At 38.6% G+C, this 16,213-nt stretch overlaps 3 protein-coding genes across 3 annotated transcripts; 1 reads left to right on the top strand and 2 right to left on the bottom strand.

Annotated features, from left to right (window-relative positions):
• Window positions 1-9,332: 9,332 nt before the first annotated feature.
• On the bottom strand, window positions 9,333-14,260 carry LOC137573842 (E3 ubiquitin-protein ligase MARCHF6). The gene is given in 3 exon segments (XM_068285898.1): window positions 9,333-11,991; window positions 12,057-13,445; window positions 13,447-14,260. Coding segments are annotated over 3 exon segments (3,261 nt in total). The 5' UTR covers window positions 13,648-14,260; the 3' UTR covers window positions 9,333-10,320.
• A 360-nt stretch (window positions 14,261-14,620) lies between these two features.
• On the top strand, window positions 14,621-15,333 carry LOC137573978 (thioredoxin, mitochondrial). The gene is made up of 2 exons (XM_068286085.1): window positions 14,621-14,890; window positions 14,956-15,333. Exons 1-2 carry the CDS (start codon window positions 14,715-14,717, stop codon window positions 15,203-15,205), a joined length of 426 nt encoding a protein of 141 aa, XP_068142186.1. The 5' UTR covers window positions 14,621-14,714; the 3' UTR covers window positions 15,206-15,333.
• mRpL23 (mitochondrial ribosomal protein L23) lies at window positions 15,278-15,997 on the bottom strand. The gene is made up of 2 exons (XM_068286084.1): window positions 15,593-15,997; window positions 15,278-15,524 (listed from the first exon to the last, which is right to left on the bottom strand). Exons 1-2 carry the CDS (start codon window positions 15,884-15,886, stop codon window positions 15,366-15,368), a joined length of 453 nt encoding a protein of 150 aa, XP_068142185.1. The 5' UTR covers window positions 15,887-15,997; the 3' UTR covers window positions 15,278-15,365.
• Window positions 15,998-16,213: the final 216 nt, after the last annotated feature.

A 16,213-nucleotide genomic window follows, 5' to 3' on the forward strand; every position in this document is an offset into this window, starting at 1 on the left:
GGAAAAAGAAATTTAACTCACAGCAAATAAAATATAGTTAAACATAAAGTATAATTGAACAGCATTATATTCAGTCATTCGAACTACAATTAAAGTTCTAATCGTGGACAGCTTCCGCAGGGGGACGAATTATACACACCCGAGGGTGTTGGCATGATTTTCATACACAAGCCGTTTCAGGGAAAATCTGAATTAAAGATTCTTGAAACCTATCGCAAAATTTCGATACCTTGATAGTGCCATCGATAGTTTGCCAGTTCAAGTGCAATTATTTCTTTATTAACATAAAGCATCGGCATTGCCATTGGATCAACCTTTTATAATTAATATATATCTGAATTTTCGCTATTTGCCTTTATAGAATGTCAGAAACAGTTTTAAATTGGTTAGCAAAGTCTGCTGACTTGGTAGTTCTTGAAATAGCGCTATATAGACAACCTGTTCAAAAAGAAACTAAATTTCTTCAACTTGGATGTTTTAAAATCAAACTCAAGACGTGAAGTGTGGATATTTTACTAATTATTACAAACGTTATAAATCTTCTTAAAAGATCAAAATGTCGACTTAAAGCTGTGTAAGCTAACAATAATACTAAATTAAACGAATCTTATATCATGCATATAAAAGAAAATCAAAAGAATATATGTACATAATCGTAGTCAATAAACAAAAATTTAAACATGTGGGATCGGAAAGTTTTCGCTTAAGAATAAACAAAAAATGTCTATTGTTTTACAAGAGTCTATTGTAATAAACTTATTGTTTGCCTTTTGCCAAACCATAATCAAATATTTACTTGATTTCTTTTATTTTCAAGACAAGAGAATTTTTTTGCTATAAATATTCTGCGAGAATCTTAAAAATTAATATACATTGTTCAGAAACATAAGAGAAAGCAACTAACTACCATGAAATCGAAATTTTCAGTATGCTTCTGCCTTTTGGCTTTGATCGCGGTTGCTATGGATGCTGATGCGGCAGGATCTTCTTCAGCATCCACTCCATCATCCTCATCTACGACGACTCCAACATCTTCAACTCCGTCGACCTCAACGACTCCCAGCTCTTCGTCGTCGACTCCGTCGTCATCGTCATCAACGCCCTCGTCTTCCTCCTCGTCGACGCCTTCATCTTCGTCTACAAGTACTACGCCTTCATCTTCGTCCTCAACTTCGCCCACAGCTTCGACTCCGACTACTACCACAACAACAGTTGCTCCTACAACAACAACAACAACAACTACTGAGTCTTCAAGCAGCGGCAACAGCGGACGCAGGAGACGTCGTGAGCGGCGGCGGCGTGAACGCCGTCAGGAGAGACGTCGCGAGCGCCGTCAGGAAAGACGTCGTGAACGCCGTCAAGAGGAGAATCGTGGACGTCGTCGAGGAGAACGCCGCGAAGTTATTCGCGAAACCAGGCGCCGTCGGGGTTAAATAATTTACCATTATGGGAAAATTGACAACAATATACGATATAATAAATAAAAATTCCATTGCTTTTAAAAAAATTATTGGCCAAATTAGTTTTTAGGCTGTTTGAAATCTTTTCCAGTATTGATTGCGAGAAAATGCTTTAAACTTTATATACTTACATATGTATTACAATAGCTTGCAATTTTTAGCGGCAGTTTTAGCTTTCGTCACTTTGTTTGATCCCAAAAGAAAAAAGTTCGCGCCACAATTAAAACCATATTAGAGTGTATGTAAAATGTTTTAATTTTGTTTGCCCAATTTTCACTGACCTTACCAAAAAAAAAAGGAGAAGATGTAAACATGGCAAGTATGTACGTAGCTGTTGAACGTTTTACCAATCAAATGAAGCTGCAAAAGCAGTAAATTTACATTGGCGCCACGTGGCGTATACGCAATATGGAAATTGCCAAAACCAAATACACACACATACAGACAATATGCATTAGCTAGCCATAAATAATAAAGCCATACACACACACACACTCATTCACAGGACACACTACACAATGACGACGACGACGACCAAAAATTGAAAGAAATGCAGTGAAATTATTTTCAAATCATTTTATATATAGAGAAAAGCCAACGAGTTCAATAAGTTTTCGTTTGGGTTTTGGTTGAATCGTTTTTTTTTTTTTTTTTTTTTTGGTTGGGGAATGCGTGTAGATTATATCAAAGATGCGGACAGGCGCCGCTGGAAGCCATAAAATTTTAACACACACACATGAAGCCTCAGTGTGAGAGGTAGAGAGAGAAAAGAATAGTCTGGTTCTGTACTTTTTATGCAAAACGAATCAAAATCCAATTATAAACCAAAAGCGTGTGTATGGTTGCGTTCAACGAAAGCAAGATAGTCAAAAGCGAGAGAATGAGAGAAGAGTGGTGTGGGCACCACTGCAGTGGCCAGAACCAGAGCCAGAGCCAGAATCAGTACGAGGGCCAGGAGCATAACCAGACGGCAGTGGCAAGCGGCACTTGGGCAATGGTAATGAAAAATTCAATTTTGTAAACAAAAGACGTGGCGCGCGAGCGCCAGAAAAACGCCATTTTAATATATGCAATCGTATGTGAATCAGCTCGCCTGTGTGTGTGTGTACGCTCTATGACGACAGCATCTAAGTTAAGGACGCGAACATGGGCAAATAAGGGTCAACAAGAGGCATGAGAAAAGGTCATCAATTGTTCCAATAGTTCAATACAAAATGTAACACTCTCATATACATATACTTATGTCTGTATGTGTGCCTTGAAATAAACGTCGAAGAAAATAGAACAAGGCGTTATATTGGATTGCGCTCTCCTCCATTTTATAAAAACTAAGTGGAGTGGAAAGTTTAAAAGATAGTAAGATTAAATACTTTTTTCTGAAGAATCATTGATTGGTAGAATGTTATCTGACCGTGTTTGATCCCTTCGGTGTCTTAATCTACTTATACTGTTATGTATCTTTGACCAATGAAAACAACTCCTTTCAAAATCTTGTTCATTATACAAAAGATTCGTTGGTCGTTGGTCGAAATGACAAATTTTGTAGAGAAGTTGCATGCAAAAGAGTACCAAAACATGCTAAACCGGACACGACCTAAAGACCTCCTTCTGTTACCTGACATTTGGCCAAGTCTATCGCAATCTAATGCAAACCAAACAAAGTGATGTGCTTTCTTTAAAACGTTCTACCCAGAAGTCGTCCCGGGCCTTATCATAGAGCATGCTGTCTCGCTAATTTTTTTCAAGCATATGAACACCAGCCAACGGCCAATTTCGGCCTTATGGAAAAACGTTTATATGCATAACTTGGCTATTTTCATTCCGATTTTAATTAAATTTGGTACGTTGCTGAATATTAATGACCAATTTAAGTATGCCAAATTTAACATGTATGTACATACCAAATTTGATGTCTCTAGCTAAATAAACTTCATCACTGTACATACTACACTAGTTTACACACAAAATTTGGTGCTTCTAGTAGTCTTATAGTCTTCCAGATCTAGCACAGTCGGACGGATGGACAAGGCTAGAATAACTCGGCTGTTGATGTTTAACAGGAATATACTTATATACTTTATGGAGTTGGAAAAGCTTCCTTCTGCCTGTTACATACAATTTGGCAACTTTAATATACCATTTTACCAAACTAACAGCTTTCCCAATGCCCTAAATATAGTTCAAATAAAAACTAGGCCAAAAATATTAAATTTAATATAAAAATCAATTTCTCACCACTGTTAATGGCTTCAAAATTAGGAGCCAGATTGAAACTTTGTACCGCAATTCTGTTTGCTGAAAATTATATATGTACATAGATTAATTATTTAAATATCTAATAGTTTCAATACACATTAACCCAGTTTAATGGTATTAGTATAATATGAATTTTTTGTAAATAAATATGTATTTATTTCGATTTTCTGGTGATCTTCCATACACGGCTTATTATTAGATTTAAACTTGCCAGATCATGCCATGCTTTGAGGGTAAACAAATTTGTCTATTTTTGTCAACACACAAAAATTTGTTTCATCCGAAAGAAGCTCGTTTTTATTTGCTATATCTGTTTCTGTAACAAATAAAATATGTATTTGCATAGAAGTTAGATGAACACGTGTAAATGCTACCTGTGTGTGTGTGTGTGTTATCTTTGTTTGTTCTATTAAACATAGTAAATCAAAAAATATATTATAAAGTTCAGAAAATTTTAATGGAATCGGAAAGTTTTCTCCATAAAAAAAAAAAGAAACATCTGAATAGCTTAGTTACTTCTTTTATTAAAAACGAATCTATTGTTTAAAACAAAAATTAGTTGTTTACCTTTGGCGAAAACAGATCATCAAATATTTACTTAATATTGTTTTTAAAGTGAAGATTTTCACTTTTTTTTGCTATAAATATTCTGCGAGAATCTTAAAATATTATAATCATTGTTCAGAGACATAAGAGAAAACAACTAACTACCATGAAATCGAAATTCTCAGTATGCTTCTGCGTTTTGGCTTTGATCGCGGTTGCTATGGATGCTGATGCGGCAGGATCTTCTTCAGCATCTACTCCATCAACATCGTCATCTTCAACTCCATCGACTTCAACGACTCCCAGCTCTTCGTCGTCGACTCCGTCGTCATCGTCATCAACGCCCTCGTCTTCATCCTCGTCGACGCCTTCATCATCGTCGACGCCTTCATCTTCGTCTACAAGTACTACGCCTTCGTCTTCGTCCTCAACTTCGCCCACAGCTTCGACTCCGACTACTACCACAACAACAGTTGCTCCTACAACAACAACTACTGAGTCTTCAAGCAGTTCCAGCAGTTCCAGCAACTCCAACAGCAACCGTAATCAGAGACGTCGTGAGCGTAGAAGGCGCGAGAGGCGTCGCGAACGTCGTCAAGAGAAACGTCGTGAACGTCGTCAGGAGAAGCGTCGCGAACGTCGCCGACAAAACAAGCGCCGTCAAGGTTAGGAGATTCATTTTTTTGAAACATTTAACAAATATATAAACAAATTCATTTTTTGTAAAATAAGTTGTAGTGTTTGTCAACAAATATCAGCTTTATTAGTTTGAAAATATGAAACAGAGAAACGAACTGAGATTTTCTATTTAAAAAACATTTATTTGGTTGCTTTTTATGTCAAGACCCGATTCCCACACGATGCATCTGCGGGAAATGGCTGGAACTAATTGGCAATATTTCAGCACAGCTAAATTTTTTTTTGCACCATCCCTAAAAGACATCTCTTTGGACGGATGGTCGCCGTGGGAATCGGCCTTAAGGTACTAAAGAGAACCAACCAGTGTTGGCTAACAAGGAAATCAAAATATGACAAAATAAATCAGGAACAGTATTGGATAATAAATTTATCAGGTTTATTGAGAAACCATTATTTCAGAATAAAGTACTTCTTTTTGATAGAATGAGTGAGTGTAGTAGTGTTGGCTAACAAGTAAATTTAACAGCTTATCTTCTCAAAACCAGATCAAAGGAAAGCCACAAAGCCCATTACGAGCCCCATTACCAACTGCAATTAGCTTTTTTTAATATTGAGCCAGAGCCAAGTAACCACAAAAAGCATATTAGAAGCGCTGGACGGAGGGCCAGCCCAGATGACTAAAGCTTAATATTTGATTTGATAAAAGAAGGTAAAATTGCTGGAGTGCCTAGCGCCTAGTGCCCTAGTGGTTTTTAAACGGTTTGTTTGAATTATGTAGGTACGTACTACAGTACGTAAGTCTGCCCTACTTTCACACCCCTCTAACTTGGCACGCCGATGCGCTTTATCTATGTTGGACCAAGCGTAATTGCAATTGTCATTGAGTCTTCTAGGGCTCTGTGCACTTTAGCTGGGGTGTACATAGTTCTACCATAATCAAGTGGCCACCGCATACATACATATGTACATTCCACTTCCCATATAAAGGCAACGACGGGGCAAAGATCTGGTGGTCGTTGAGGTTGAGGGCTCAAAAGGTAGCATTGCATGTAATGGGCTTTTTATTAAGTGGCACAAAGAGAGGAGATAGAGAAAGAGAGACAGAGAGAGCTTGAGTACCAATGGCTTTTTGGAGTACTTCCTTCTCCTTCTTGTTATTAACTTCCCTTGGCATTTTCTCAGAAATTTAATTTTTACCCCTCAAGGTTGGCTTGTATACACATACTCCAGGCACAACGGCGACAAAGGGCAGCTGGGGGTCACCGCGTCTCCTTTCATTTTCCCTTTTTTTTTTTTTTTGGTTTTGGTTTTGTTTTTAATGGGTAAAAAAACAAGCAAACTTTAATTTTCGTTTAATTTCGTTTTTATTATTATATACCTTCTTTTCTTACGCGTTGTTGTTATTGTTATTGTATTCTGGTAGCGGAAACCCTTTTTTTTGTTACAAACTGCATAAAAAATTCAAAAGGCGAGAATAGCTTTAAAGTTGCGAATGAACTAAGAAAAGCCAAAAAGTTAGTACTTGAAAAGTTAAAAGAAAATATGTCAACACATTTGAACAAGTGAAGCCGAGGATTACAACTACTACTACAACACAAGAACTATTGGGTTTCATCAGATTATGTTATGGTTATAGTTTGGGCATAAAGTGAATACGGCCCAATAAACTAGATAAAGTTAGTTTAAAGTTAAACTCGTTTTTAACTTTGCAAAAAATTTGTTGTTTTTGGCAACATTTTTGATTAATATCAAGTCTTTTTGTTAGCCGGCTATTTTATAATATTGTATAATGATCAAAACTACTGGTTACAAATATGTTAACAACTGAGGCAATAATATTGGTTTTGCATCAGAACTATTTTTTAAGGTAAGCCGCAGTACAAAATTTACGAAGAGGGGAAAGTGTACATAAAATAAAGGCCGCATAAAACGATAACGACCCTGGGAAATGGCCAATTTTACTTGAAACGAACTCCACGCGAGAATAAAACTAGAGGTCCGAGCCTAAACGGCAAAACGTTTCTTTCGATAAGTCAAATTTCCGCATAAGAATGGGCTACTAACTTAATTCATATTTTTTATCGTAGACTTACATGACATCTACTAATATACATAGATATGCATAAGTTATCCGTTTCTTAACAAAATTACCTAAACTATAGATTACTACGTGCTTAAGTTAATTACCTAGTTTTGGGAGTACATAATCATAAAACTATGTTACGACAATGGGAGCTATTTGATATGGCCATCCGATTTTTATGAAATTTGGCGTATTGATTAAAAGCTAGACTATATATTAAACTGACAAATATTTATTTTTACTACAATGGCGTGAAAAATGATACAGTGCACGATCGGTAGTTTTTTATATGATATACATACATATAACTAAATGATAGAGTTACCCGATCTTAGTGAAATTTGGCACAGTCTAAAAATATATATTAATTTTTATGGCGATAGCTTAGAAAATAAAGAAGTTATTGAGGAAAGTCACTGTTAGTGACTTAATCGTTTCTATACCAGCTGAATTCGAGATATTTAAGCCCTACATTATATATGTATGTATTTGTGTACATACATACATAGACGCTACGTATACAGTAAAAACTCACAGCCAATTCAAAAGCACATAAACAATGTACATACATATATTACTCAATAAATCACTCAAAAATTACTCACACCACTTAATTGTCATAGATGAAATTCTCCATTTTGTTTTCACTTTTATTTCCACTCATTCCACTTTTTTACCGACTCACTCACACTCGTATTTGACTTAAGTTTGCTCTCATTTGACTTCATTTCACACACACTCACACTCACAGCATCGGGCTGTATTTTGTGGGGCAACAGAAAAAAAAAAAAAAATAAAACACATTTCAGGGCCAAACAACAACAAAGCCGTGTGCTCAAACACAACAACAAACACTTCTTGCATTTACTAAGCATTTTTAACAAACTTAGACAAAGATTTAGCACTTAAAGAGATAAATAACAATAAATTTAGGATAACACAATTTTCACAACTGATCGTGGCAACCGGCAAATTCGAAATGGAACCAAACTAGTGATGGAACATAATAAAAGGAATTCGATCTCGATTTTAAAGTTCTAAACTCGCTCAAAGCTACAGAAAAACTTAAATGTAATTAATTTGCGAGTTAAATTAGTCTGTTGCACTTTCTTTTAATCGTTGTTTAATTACAATCTGTGGTTTTGTCGTCCTTATTAATACTTGTTGTTGGTAGTTTTGGTATTTTATCGATAACTTGTAGAACTTTTTGGCGGCTTTTGATTTATCGAATGCCGCTGATCAAGTTGACGCTGAATAAAGCCAGGAGTGGCAATTTAAAGTACACGTACATAATGGAAATGCAGGCAAAAAGAAGTCGCCGATCGAGTTGACTCCAAACGGAAGCCAGGAGCGGCAAATCAAGACACCTTCATACATGGAGAGCATCAAGAGGAAGAGGAAGAAATTGTCGAACGGAAGCTGGGAGCGGAAATTCGGGAAACAGGTACATAATGGAAATGCAGACTACTAGAAGCACAGGGCAGAAGAAGCCGTCAATCTAGGTGACTCCAAGCTTAAGCCAGGAGCCGCAAATCAAGATACCTTCATTTATGGAGATTATCAAGAGCAGAAGGAAGAGGAAGAGAAATTATCGAACGAAAGCTGGGAGCGGAAATTGGGGACTACTAGAAGCACAGGCCAGAAGAAGTCGCCGATCTAGTTGACTCCAAACGGAAGCCAGGTAATTCAAGATGCAGATAATGAAGATGCAGAGTAGAAGTAGAGCAGAATTAAAGGGACATTATTTTACCCAGGAACAAACAATTATTAACATGTTTAAAATATTATCAATAGTTTACATACATTTTATAAACCAATTTCGACATCCAATTGATGTTCTCCACGAGATGACCAATTCCTGGTGAGTTAACGCAATACAAAAATGAGCCTTTCGTCCAGTAATAAACTCACATTTTCCACAGGAGAACCACTGACTGAAAAGGACTAAATCAAATGGGTTAGTCCCATGGGGGACTACGATTGAATTTGTTGGGGTCTTTTCATCATAAGTCATGGTGGAGTAGAGACTCTCGCATCAACTGAGGGGAAACCCATTCGAATTAGTTGTGAATTTCTAATTGAATTTCCATCTTGCACCCTCGTAAACGATGGCAAAGAAAAGACATTTAAAAGGTTCTCTCTCTTTCCCCCTACTTGTGAAGAGCTTTTATGTCTGACCATTATCTTGACCATCATTGTTAATTTCCGGTTTTTCTCGTTTTTTTCTTGTCCCATTTGTCTTAATTGCTTCCTTTTGATATTTCATACCCATCGAAGGTTAAGAGAAGCAACTCATTCTCTTTAGTTGTCTATACATACAAAATGTACAACTAATTTTAATTTAAATATTTGTTTAAGTTAAATTTATTAATTAATTTTAAATGGTTTATATTTATATGTATACATATATCATTTTTACAAGTGTTTGTTTTTGTTTTTTCCGTAAAGCTAGCTCGAAAGGTTTTTTTTTTTTTTTTCACCACATTTACCACCATAATGAAAGAAAGTATTAGTTTTAATTTTTTTTTGTTTTTTCTTATGTGTTTGTCTTTGTTTCCTTGGGTTTTTTTTTCTATTTTCATCCGAAAGTGAGTTCTTTTTTCATACATGCTAATACAAGGTATAATTTTCCATATATTATATAATTGGATTTTGTTGTTTTTGTGTTTTTTCCATTTTCGGATAAGTAAGTTTATATTTCTATATATGTATATATAAAAATCAGTGGAGTTGCAAGTCTGATGGATTAATTCTTTTTCTTTGTTAAGGGTTTCTTTTTGTGTTCTTCAGTTGCTTTGTCTCCTTTCTCGATTGAGTGTCTCTTGGAAATTATATATGTAGATCATAGAACTTAGGAATTAAAAAAAAGTACACATATGTATGTATATATATATATATATATGTATATACATATATATAGATAATAGTTAATAGATAGGCGGATAAGAGAGAGATTTAACAACAATTGAGGCTAACAAATTACAATATAATCAAAAAATAAACGTTCTATGCATAATTATATATGTATATATATCTAAAAGAGGAGGAGGGGTGGGGGGGGGGGGACTTTTTGTTTTTATAGTCGTTATCCGTTACCATTTTCCAAGCAAAACAATTTGAAAATCAAAGAAAAAAATAAATTGACCGTATTGATATTAATTATTTTACTTAAAAGAAATTTTGCAACCCCAAAATTGCATTCACAATATTGAGGTCTTCCTCGTGCTGCTGCTGGTCCGTGCCATCATCCTCCTCAATCGGCTGGATAATGTGAATTAAACATAGATATATAATCAGCGATTCCATAACGAATAAACATAGAAAATAGACGTAACCCTAGAGCAACTCCTCATTGGCATCTACCAGTAGGTGGCGTGGTACATCGTCACGCCTTCGGCGAGCATACAAAGCCGCCTGCTCCTCATCATTGAGATAATCAATGGGAGCACCACCAGGTGGATACTCCTCCTCATCGTCATCATCGTCGTTGTTATCGTGATTGCCAACTTGATTGGGTGCCAGTGCAACGGCGGCGGCAGCGACAGCAGCTGCAGCGGCATTCACCGCCTGCTGTTCATTTGCCGCCTCTTTGTCCTGTTTTTCCTTTAATTCCTTGGCCGCCTTTTGTTCCTGTTGCTGTTGTTGTTGTTTCTTTCGATGCTCATAGTTGACCAAGCGCTGACCAACCAAATATTTATCCACCTTAATGGACAAATACAATTTCTTCATTTGCTTGATCTGAAACAGTAGGAAACAGATGCTGCCGACAACTATACAGCTGACGGGATAGACCAAACGTGAGATAATCTGTCTGGTGTAGGGATCCGTAAAGAATATGGGCAAATACATGTGCGCCAGGACATAGGGTATGGCCAGGGCCAGTCCAAAGGTGGTCACAACTGGCACCGCCAAATCTCGCATAACAAAACGCAAATCGAAATCCCTCAGTCCATCGGTATAGGCGCGTTCCAAGGCTCGTTTAAGATGCCACTCTGGACCCATTAGTGTCAGGGCGATGGCTATTTTCGTATATAGCACACCCAAAGCCCAATCCTGCCAAAGGAAGTGAATGGGTGTCTTTCGTAAGGGAACTCTCAATGGTATAACCACCACCAGTTCAAGGAGTAGACCAAATAGCAGCGGCACAAGCACAAATATTCCAATCAACGTCATTACTGGAAGGGCATATTGAAGGGCAATCCTTGCCCAATGCTTCAGTTTTTGTATAATAGCGGTGCGACCCTGGGGCAAGAGAGTGACTACCACAGCAATGCCGCGTGAGACAATCCAACATAGATAGCCGCCGATTTCCGCTGTATAGAGTTCATGGGCACGCATAAAACGTTCATTTTTGCGTGCTTCCTCTGGATCAGCCACAACTCCTCCACCTGCTGCTGCTGCATCATCCGCTCCTGCAACTCCTCCATTGGCTGCAACCACACCTCCCTCGTCTGCGGCAGCGGCCAGTCCGGCTGCTGCGGCTGCAGCTGCTCCTCCTCCAACTGCCACACCACCGCCTCCGCCACCACCCGGTTGTCCTGTCCAAAGCATCATTAGACGTCGACCAATGTAAACGGGTATGGTCAATACCATTACAGCAGCCACCACAATGGACAGGCACATTAGCATGAGAAGAGCACACAGACGTATGGCAAAGAAAGTTGGCTTCTCATAGGGCTGGAAACCCACTGGGGCATCTCTTTGCATAATGGCCTGATGGGCAGCAGCTAGGTTTCTAGCCGGTTCCGGTGGTGGTGGTGGCGGCGGAGGCGGAGCAGGAGGTGCAGCTGCCGCCGCCCCTGCTATGGGTGCTCCTCCTGCCTCCTGATTTCCTTCTGCTGGCTGCTGTTGTTGTTGCTGCTCCTGATTCTCATTCTCTGGCTGTGGTGCCGGCAATAGATAGCTACGTATACCCAATAGCCAAGCCACTGCAGAGCACCAAAAGCGTAGCAGTCCCTTGAGCCAAATGCGCGTTTGCGTCTGTTCAAAAAATCCTGGCAAGAGAATCTATATGAAAGAAAGAAATAATTCAATTAGAGACACTAAAGGGAGAGTACATCAATTTAACTTACCTGCAGAAGGAGCAGCTGTAAACTCAAATCATTCACCTCCGAATCCCCGCTCAGGGCATAGGGTAAGAAATTTGGCCATGCCCATTGAAGAATTCTGATGGGCAGCCAAAGCATGAGCAGGACAGCGAAACCAAAGATCATGGCTGATGCAACCAGTCGTCTTATATGTCTAACAATTGGCACATGGATCATCTCTTGTATGGGACTAAAGTCTGGATCATTGACATTACGGAATATCCAGAGGACACCAGGACGCAAAACCTCCCGCAGTAGGGAAATGAAGGCAGCAAAATAATAGACATAGACCATGCCAAACATCCAATGGACAAAAAGCGATGTACCCGGAGCTGCTTTAAAACTCGCCTTGCGATCTTTTAGACTAGCATCCAGAAGGGGCAGCGAGCATATATCCAACCACCAGCCGCAAATCAATGGCAAGACACCAATCTCTACCACAGAGAGAAGGGAAACTTTCACCACAATGTAGCAAAGGCCAATGAACCAGCAGACACGTCTCAGGCGAAAGATTCGAGCAAAGAAATGAAGGACTACAAGGGTAAGACCAATGCAACAATAGCCAAAGAGAGTCGTCACCAGGCCATGGAAATGTAACAATGGTTTCTCCGCATGAAGCAAATCCATAGAGCTCAGAATGAAATTACCAACACAATATGGACAAAAGGCGAAGGTAAAAATGAACATGGTGTTTAGTGAGATGATCCAAAAGACATGCTCCAAAAAGACCAAGGAACCATCCAAACCCAAGAGTCGCTCCCAGGTAAGCTCCTCGCCAGCTCGATCCCATTCCATGGGATTCCAATTTTGTTCATCAGCATCGGCAACGCCAGCCCCGGCATCAGCTGCTCCCTGGGCTGGTGCTGGATCAGGTGCTGCTGCTCCTGCTGCTGGATTTGGATTCTCATCGCCTTGATTGTTATTATCATCTTGGAGTTCGACTTCTTGTTCAACAGCAGCCTGAGCGGCGTTGGCTGCTGGAGCTGGTGGATTAGCATTTGCTGCCGCCGCTGCTGCTGCTGCTCCCGCTTCATCTCGCTCTAACCAATCGGGTCCACCGCCGTGTAAGATCTGCTCCCTTAGCCAAACTAAACCAATGAATGACAGCAACGTACAGGTGACTACAAAGCAGCCACGAAACGCATCCACTGCCAGATTTTCCATGGAGAATATATCGAAGGGCAACGTGAGTATCATTTCAAAGGAATTGGCTCGAAACAGATAGCGATAAGTGCGATACGCCGACAGCGGGACGACACCAAACCAGGCCATGCCCACCAGTGAGTAATGCAACCAGCATCTTGCTCCCTCAAAAACAGCCGACATGAGACCCACTAGGACATCCTTTAATGGCAATACGCGTGGCATATCGGGGGGCATAGATGGGCTGAAAACTGAAACGATGTCCGCATAATTCACAGTATTCCTTATGCGAATAACGCATCCATTGCATTAGGCAATCCTGATGGATGTATTTGATGCTCCCAGTGCAGATGCAAGGATAAAATAAAGGACGATCCTGCTGGGCCTCGCATCGGCAAACGCGACAAATGTCGCCCTGCGACAGATCATCCATTGTGAAAATTGATTCTTTTTCGCCTTCTCGTTCTTCTTCTCTGGATCAGACTTTATACTAATTCCTGGACACGTCTCGTCTCTTTAGATTAGTGGCCATTTGTTCCCACTCCAACTAATTGGCCTGGTCTCCACTTCACTTTATTGTTGTTGTGGCTCTGCTTGTTATTGTTGTTGTTGTTGCTGTTGTTGGTTGATTATTCTTCCTCTTGTTGCGTCTTTCACTTGTACTTTGAATTTTGCTCTAAGTAAGCAAATCTCAAAATGTATATCTTATTCAATTTGTTTATCGTTTTTGCTTCAACTCTTTTCTATACATATATATTTGTTACGACAATCAAAAATATTTTCGTTTCGTATTTTATAGTTTTTTTTTTTTTTTTTTTTGATTTGCAATCTACTCTCTGCTTCTGCTTTTGCGTAGGGTTGGCAAACTTGTCTAATTGGGTTTCTTTTTGGTAGGGCCGTCTGCCAGGGCTGCACTCTTAAGCACATAGAGATGGTAACGTGTGAACAAATTTTAGAATTTCAATTTACTATGTCAATTTTGAAAAAACTTAAAAAGAAAAATTCGGTTTGCAAAAGTTTGTATGCAAACATAAAGTGAGAAAAAAAATCTTGAAACCTTGAAGTCAACTTTGTTCAAATTAGGCAAAAAAAAAAGTAAAATAGGCTATTTTTCACTTTACTTAATTATAACACGCCAAAATTGACAGCTTATTATACATTATATACAGTCGAAACTGACACAGAAAACTTAAAAAAAACATTTTAAAATCCCTCGGAAATGAATCTCATACAAAGATATGTAATTTTGTTTGATTCTGAAAATTTCTTGCATTGTAAATTGTTTATTTAAGAGTTGGAGTTAGAATTCTGCTGCGTGTGTGACAATCTTTTCTCATCCCTAGTACAAGAAATGCAACTTGGCCACATTAATTATGGAAAATAGTGTAACCACAATTGCGGATTGTTGTCATTGTTGTTGCTTTTGGGGCCCACGGAGATTGTTCTCGTAACAAGTTGAAACTAATAGGAAATTGAAATAGAGAATTTATTATAAACAAAATGCAGCGACAACTACTAAATACCTTGACCAAGACACTACGTCAAGGTCAGACGCAAATGCGCCTGTTCTCTGTGTCATCACTGCAGCGAGAAATATTCAAAGTGCAAAGCACCGAGGATTTCGACAAGAAAGTGAAGAACAGCCAAACTCCGGTCATAGTCGATTTCTTTGCAACGTAGGGATACAAAATAACAATAATTATTCATAAATTGTTAATAAATCAAATATCTTCGCCTACAGATGGTGTAATCCCTGCAAATTGCTTACGCCGCGCATTGAGAATATTGTTGGCGAACAGGCAGGATCTATCAAATTGGCCAAAGTTGACATTGATGAGCACAGTGAACTGGCTTTAGATTACGATGTAGCTGCCGTGCCAGTTCTGGTTGTAATGCAAAATGGCAAAGAACTCCAGAGGATGGTCGGTTTGCAGGATGAGGATAAAATCAGAGCCTGGGTGGCTGCTGCTGTTAAACAGGCTAAGCAGTAAAAAACGACGATTAAAAAATAACACAAACAAAAAAATACACCACATAAAATGGAGCAAAGCTTTTTAAGTTAGTTTTCTGTTGGACTTTTTGAATATTAATAAAAGAAATCACACACATTTTTTTCAAACTGTTAACAAACGTTTAATTAACTAACTTAAACTAAATGGAATACCATCCCGGTGTGCCAGGACGTTTCTTATTGCGATCGAGAAATTTGCGAAAACCATCCTTGGACTCATCTAGAGATTTGCCCTCCTTCTCCTGATTCTCAGCCCGATTGGAAAACAAATCGGGAAAGGTGAACGATTCAGTTTTTGGCTGTAAAATAAGAAAATTAAATTATTAGTTAAACCATTCTAATGGATTTCTACTTTACCAGTTCTTACCATTGTTACATAAGCATATTTCACATCGTCTTTTTTCGTCACATAGCCATAGGTTTGATCCCTTTTAGTTTCGCCAAGAGCTATTCTGGTACGCACCTCCACCACGGGCAACTTATAGATCTTCTCCAAATAGTTTTTCACGTCGTGTTTGGTCATCTCCGTGGAGACGGCAAAAGTAACCACATTGGCCGGCTGCTCTTCCTGAGGACGCACTAGTTTCATCCAAAAATTGGGCAGAAAGACACGCAACTGTGGATTACCGCGTTGATAGATGGGGTACCAGCGCGTTGACATTGTTTAATTGTTAGCAGTGATGTCTTTTAATTCAAAATAGAGGAAAATATATTTAAAATTGGTAAATAACATGCAAAATGTACTAAAAAATGACAAGTGCCAAAGAATCCAAGCACGCGACAGTGATGACAGCCTTTTACGGCTAAAATATAGGTGGGCGAAAGTTAGCGGAAAAGTAAATACGCAAAACATTAATTGGAATACTATTTTTCTGCTAGGATATAAGCCTGGTTATTAATGCATAGCGATTCAGGTTCAGCTGTATTTCTAGATTTACTTACTGTTTTATTATTTGCAGATCTCTAGCAAGCTAGAACTACTTTAAGC

Source organism: Drosophila tropicalis, unplaced genomic scaffold (assembly GCF_018151085.1).
Source record: "Drosophila tropicalis isolate 14030-0801.00 unplaced genomic scaffold, ASM1815108v1 contig_443, whole genome shotgun sequence".
Lineage (NCBI taxonomy): Eukaryota > Metazoa > Arthropoda > Insecta > Diptera > Drosophilidae > Drosophila > Drosophila tropicalis.

Bases quoted from the DNA above. Each gene is read 5' to 3' on its own strand.
- LOC137573978 (XM_068286085.1), top strand. From the start codon at position 14,715: ATGCAGCGACAACTACTAAATACCTTGACCAAGACACTACGTCAAGGT. The intron at 14,891-14,955 runs GTAGGGATACAA...CTTCGCCTACAG, and splicing joins ATAGTCGATTTCTTTGCAAC to ATGGTGTAATCCCTGCAAAT.
- mRpL23 (XM_068286084.1), bottom strand. From the start codon at position 15,886: ATGTCAACGCGCTGGTACCCCATCTATCAACGCGGTAATCCACAGTTG. The intron at 15,525-15,592 runs GTAAGAACTGGT...CTTATTTTACAG, and splicing joins AATATGCTTATGTAACAATG to CCAAAAACTGAATCGTTCAC.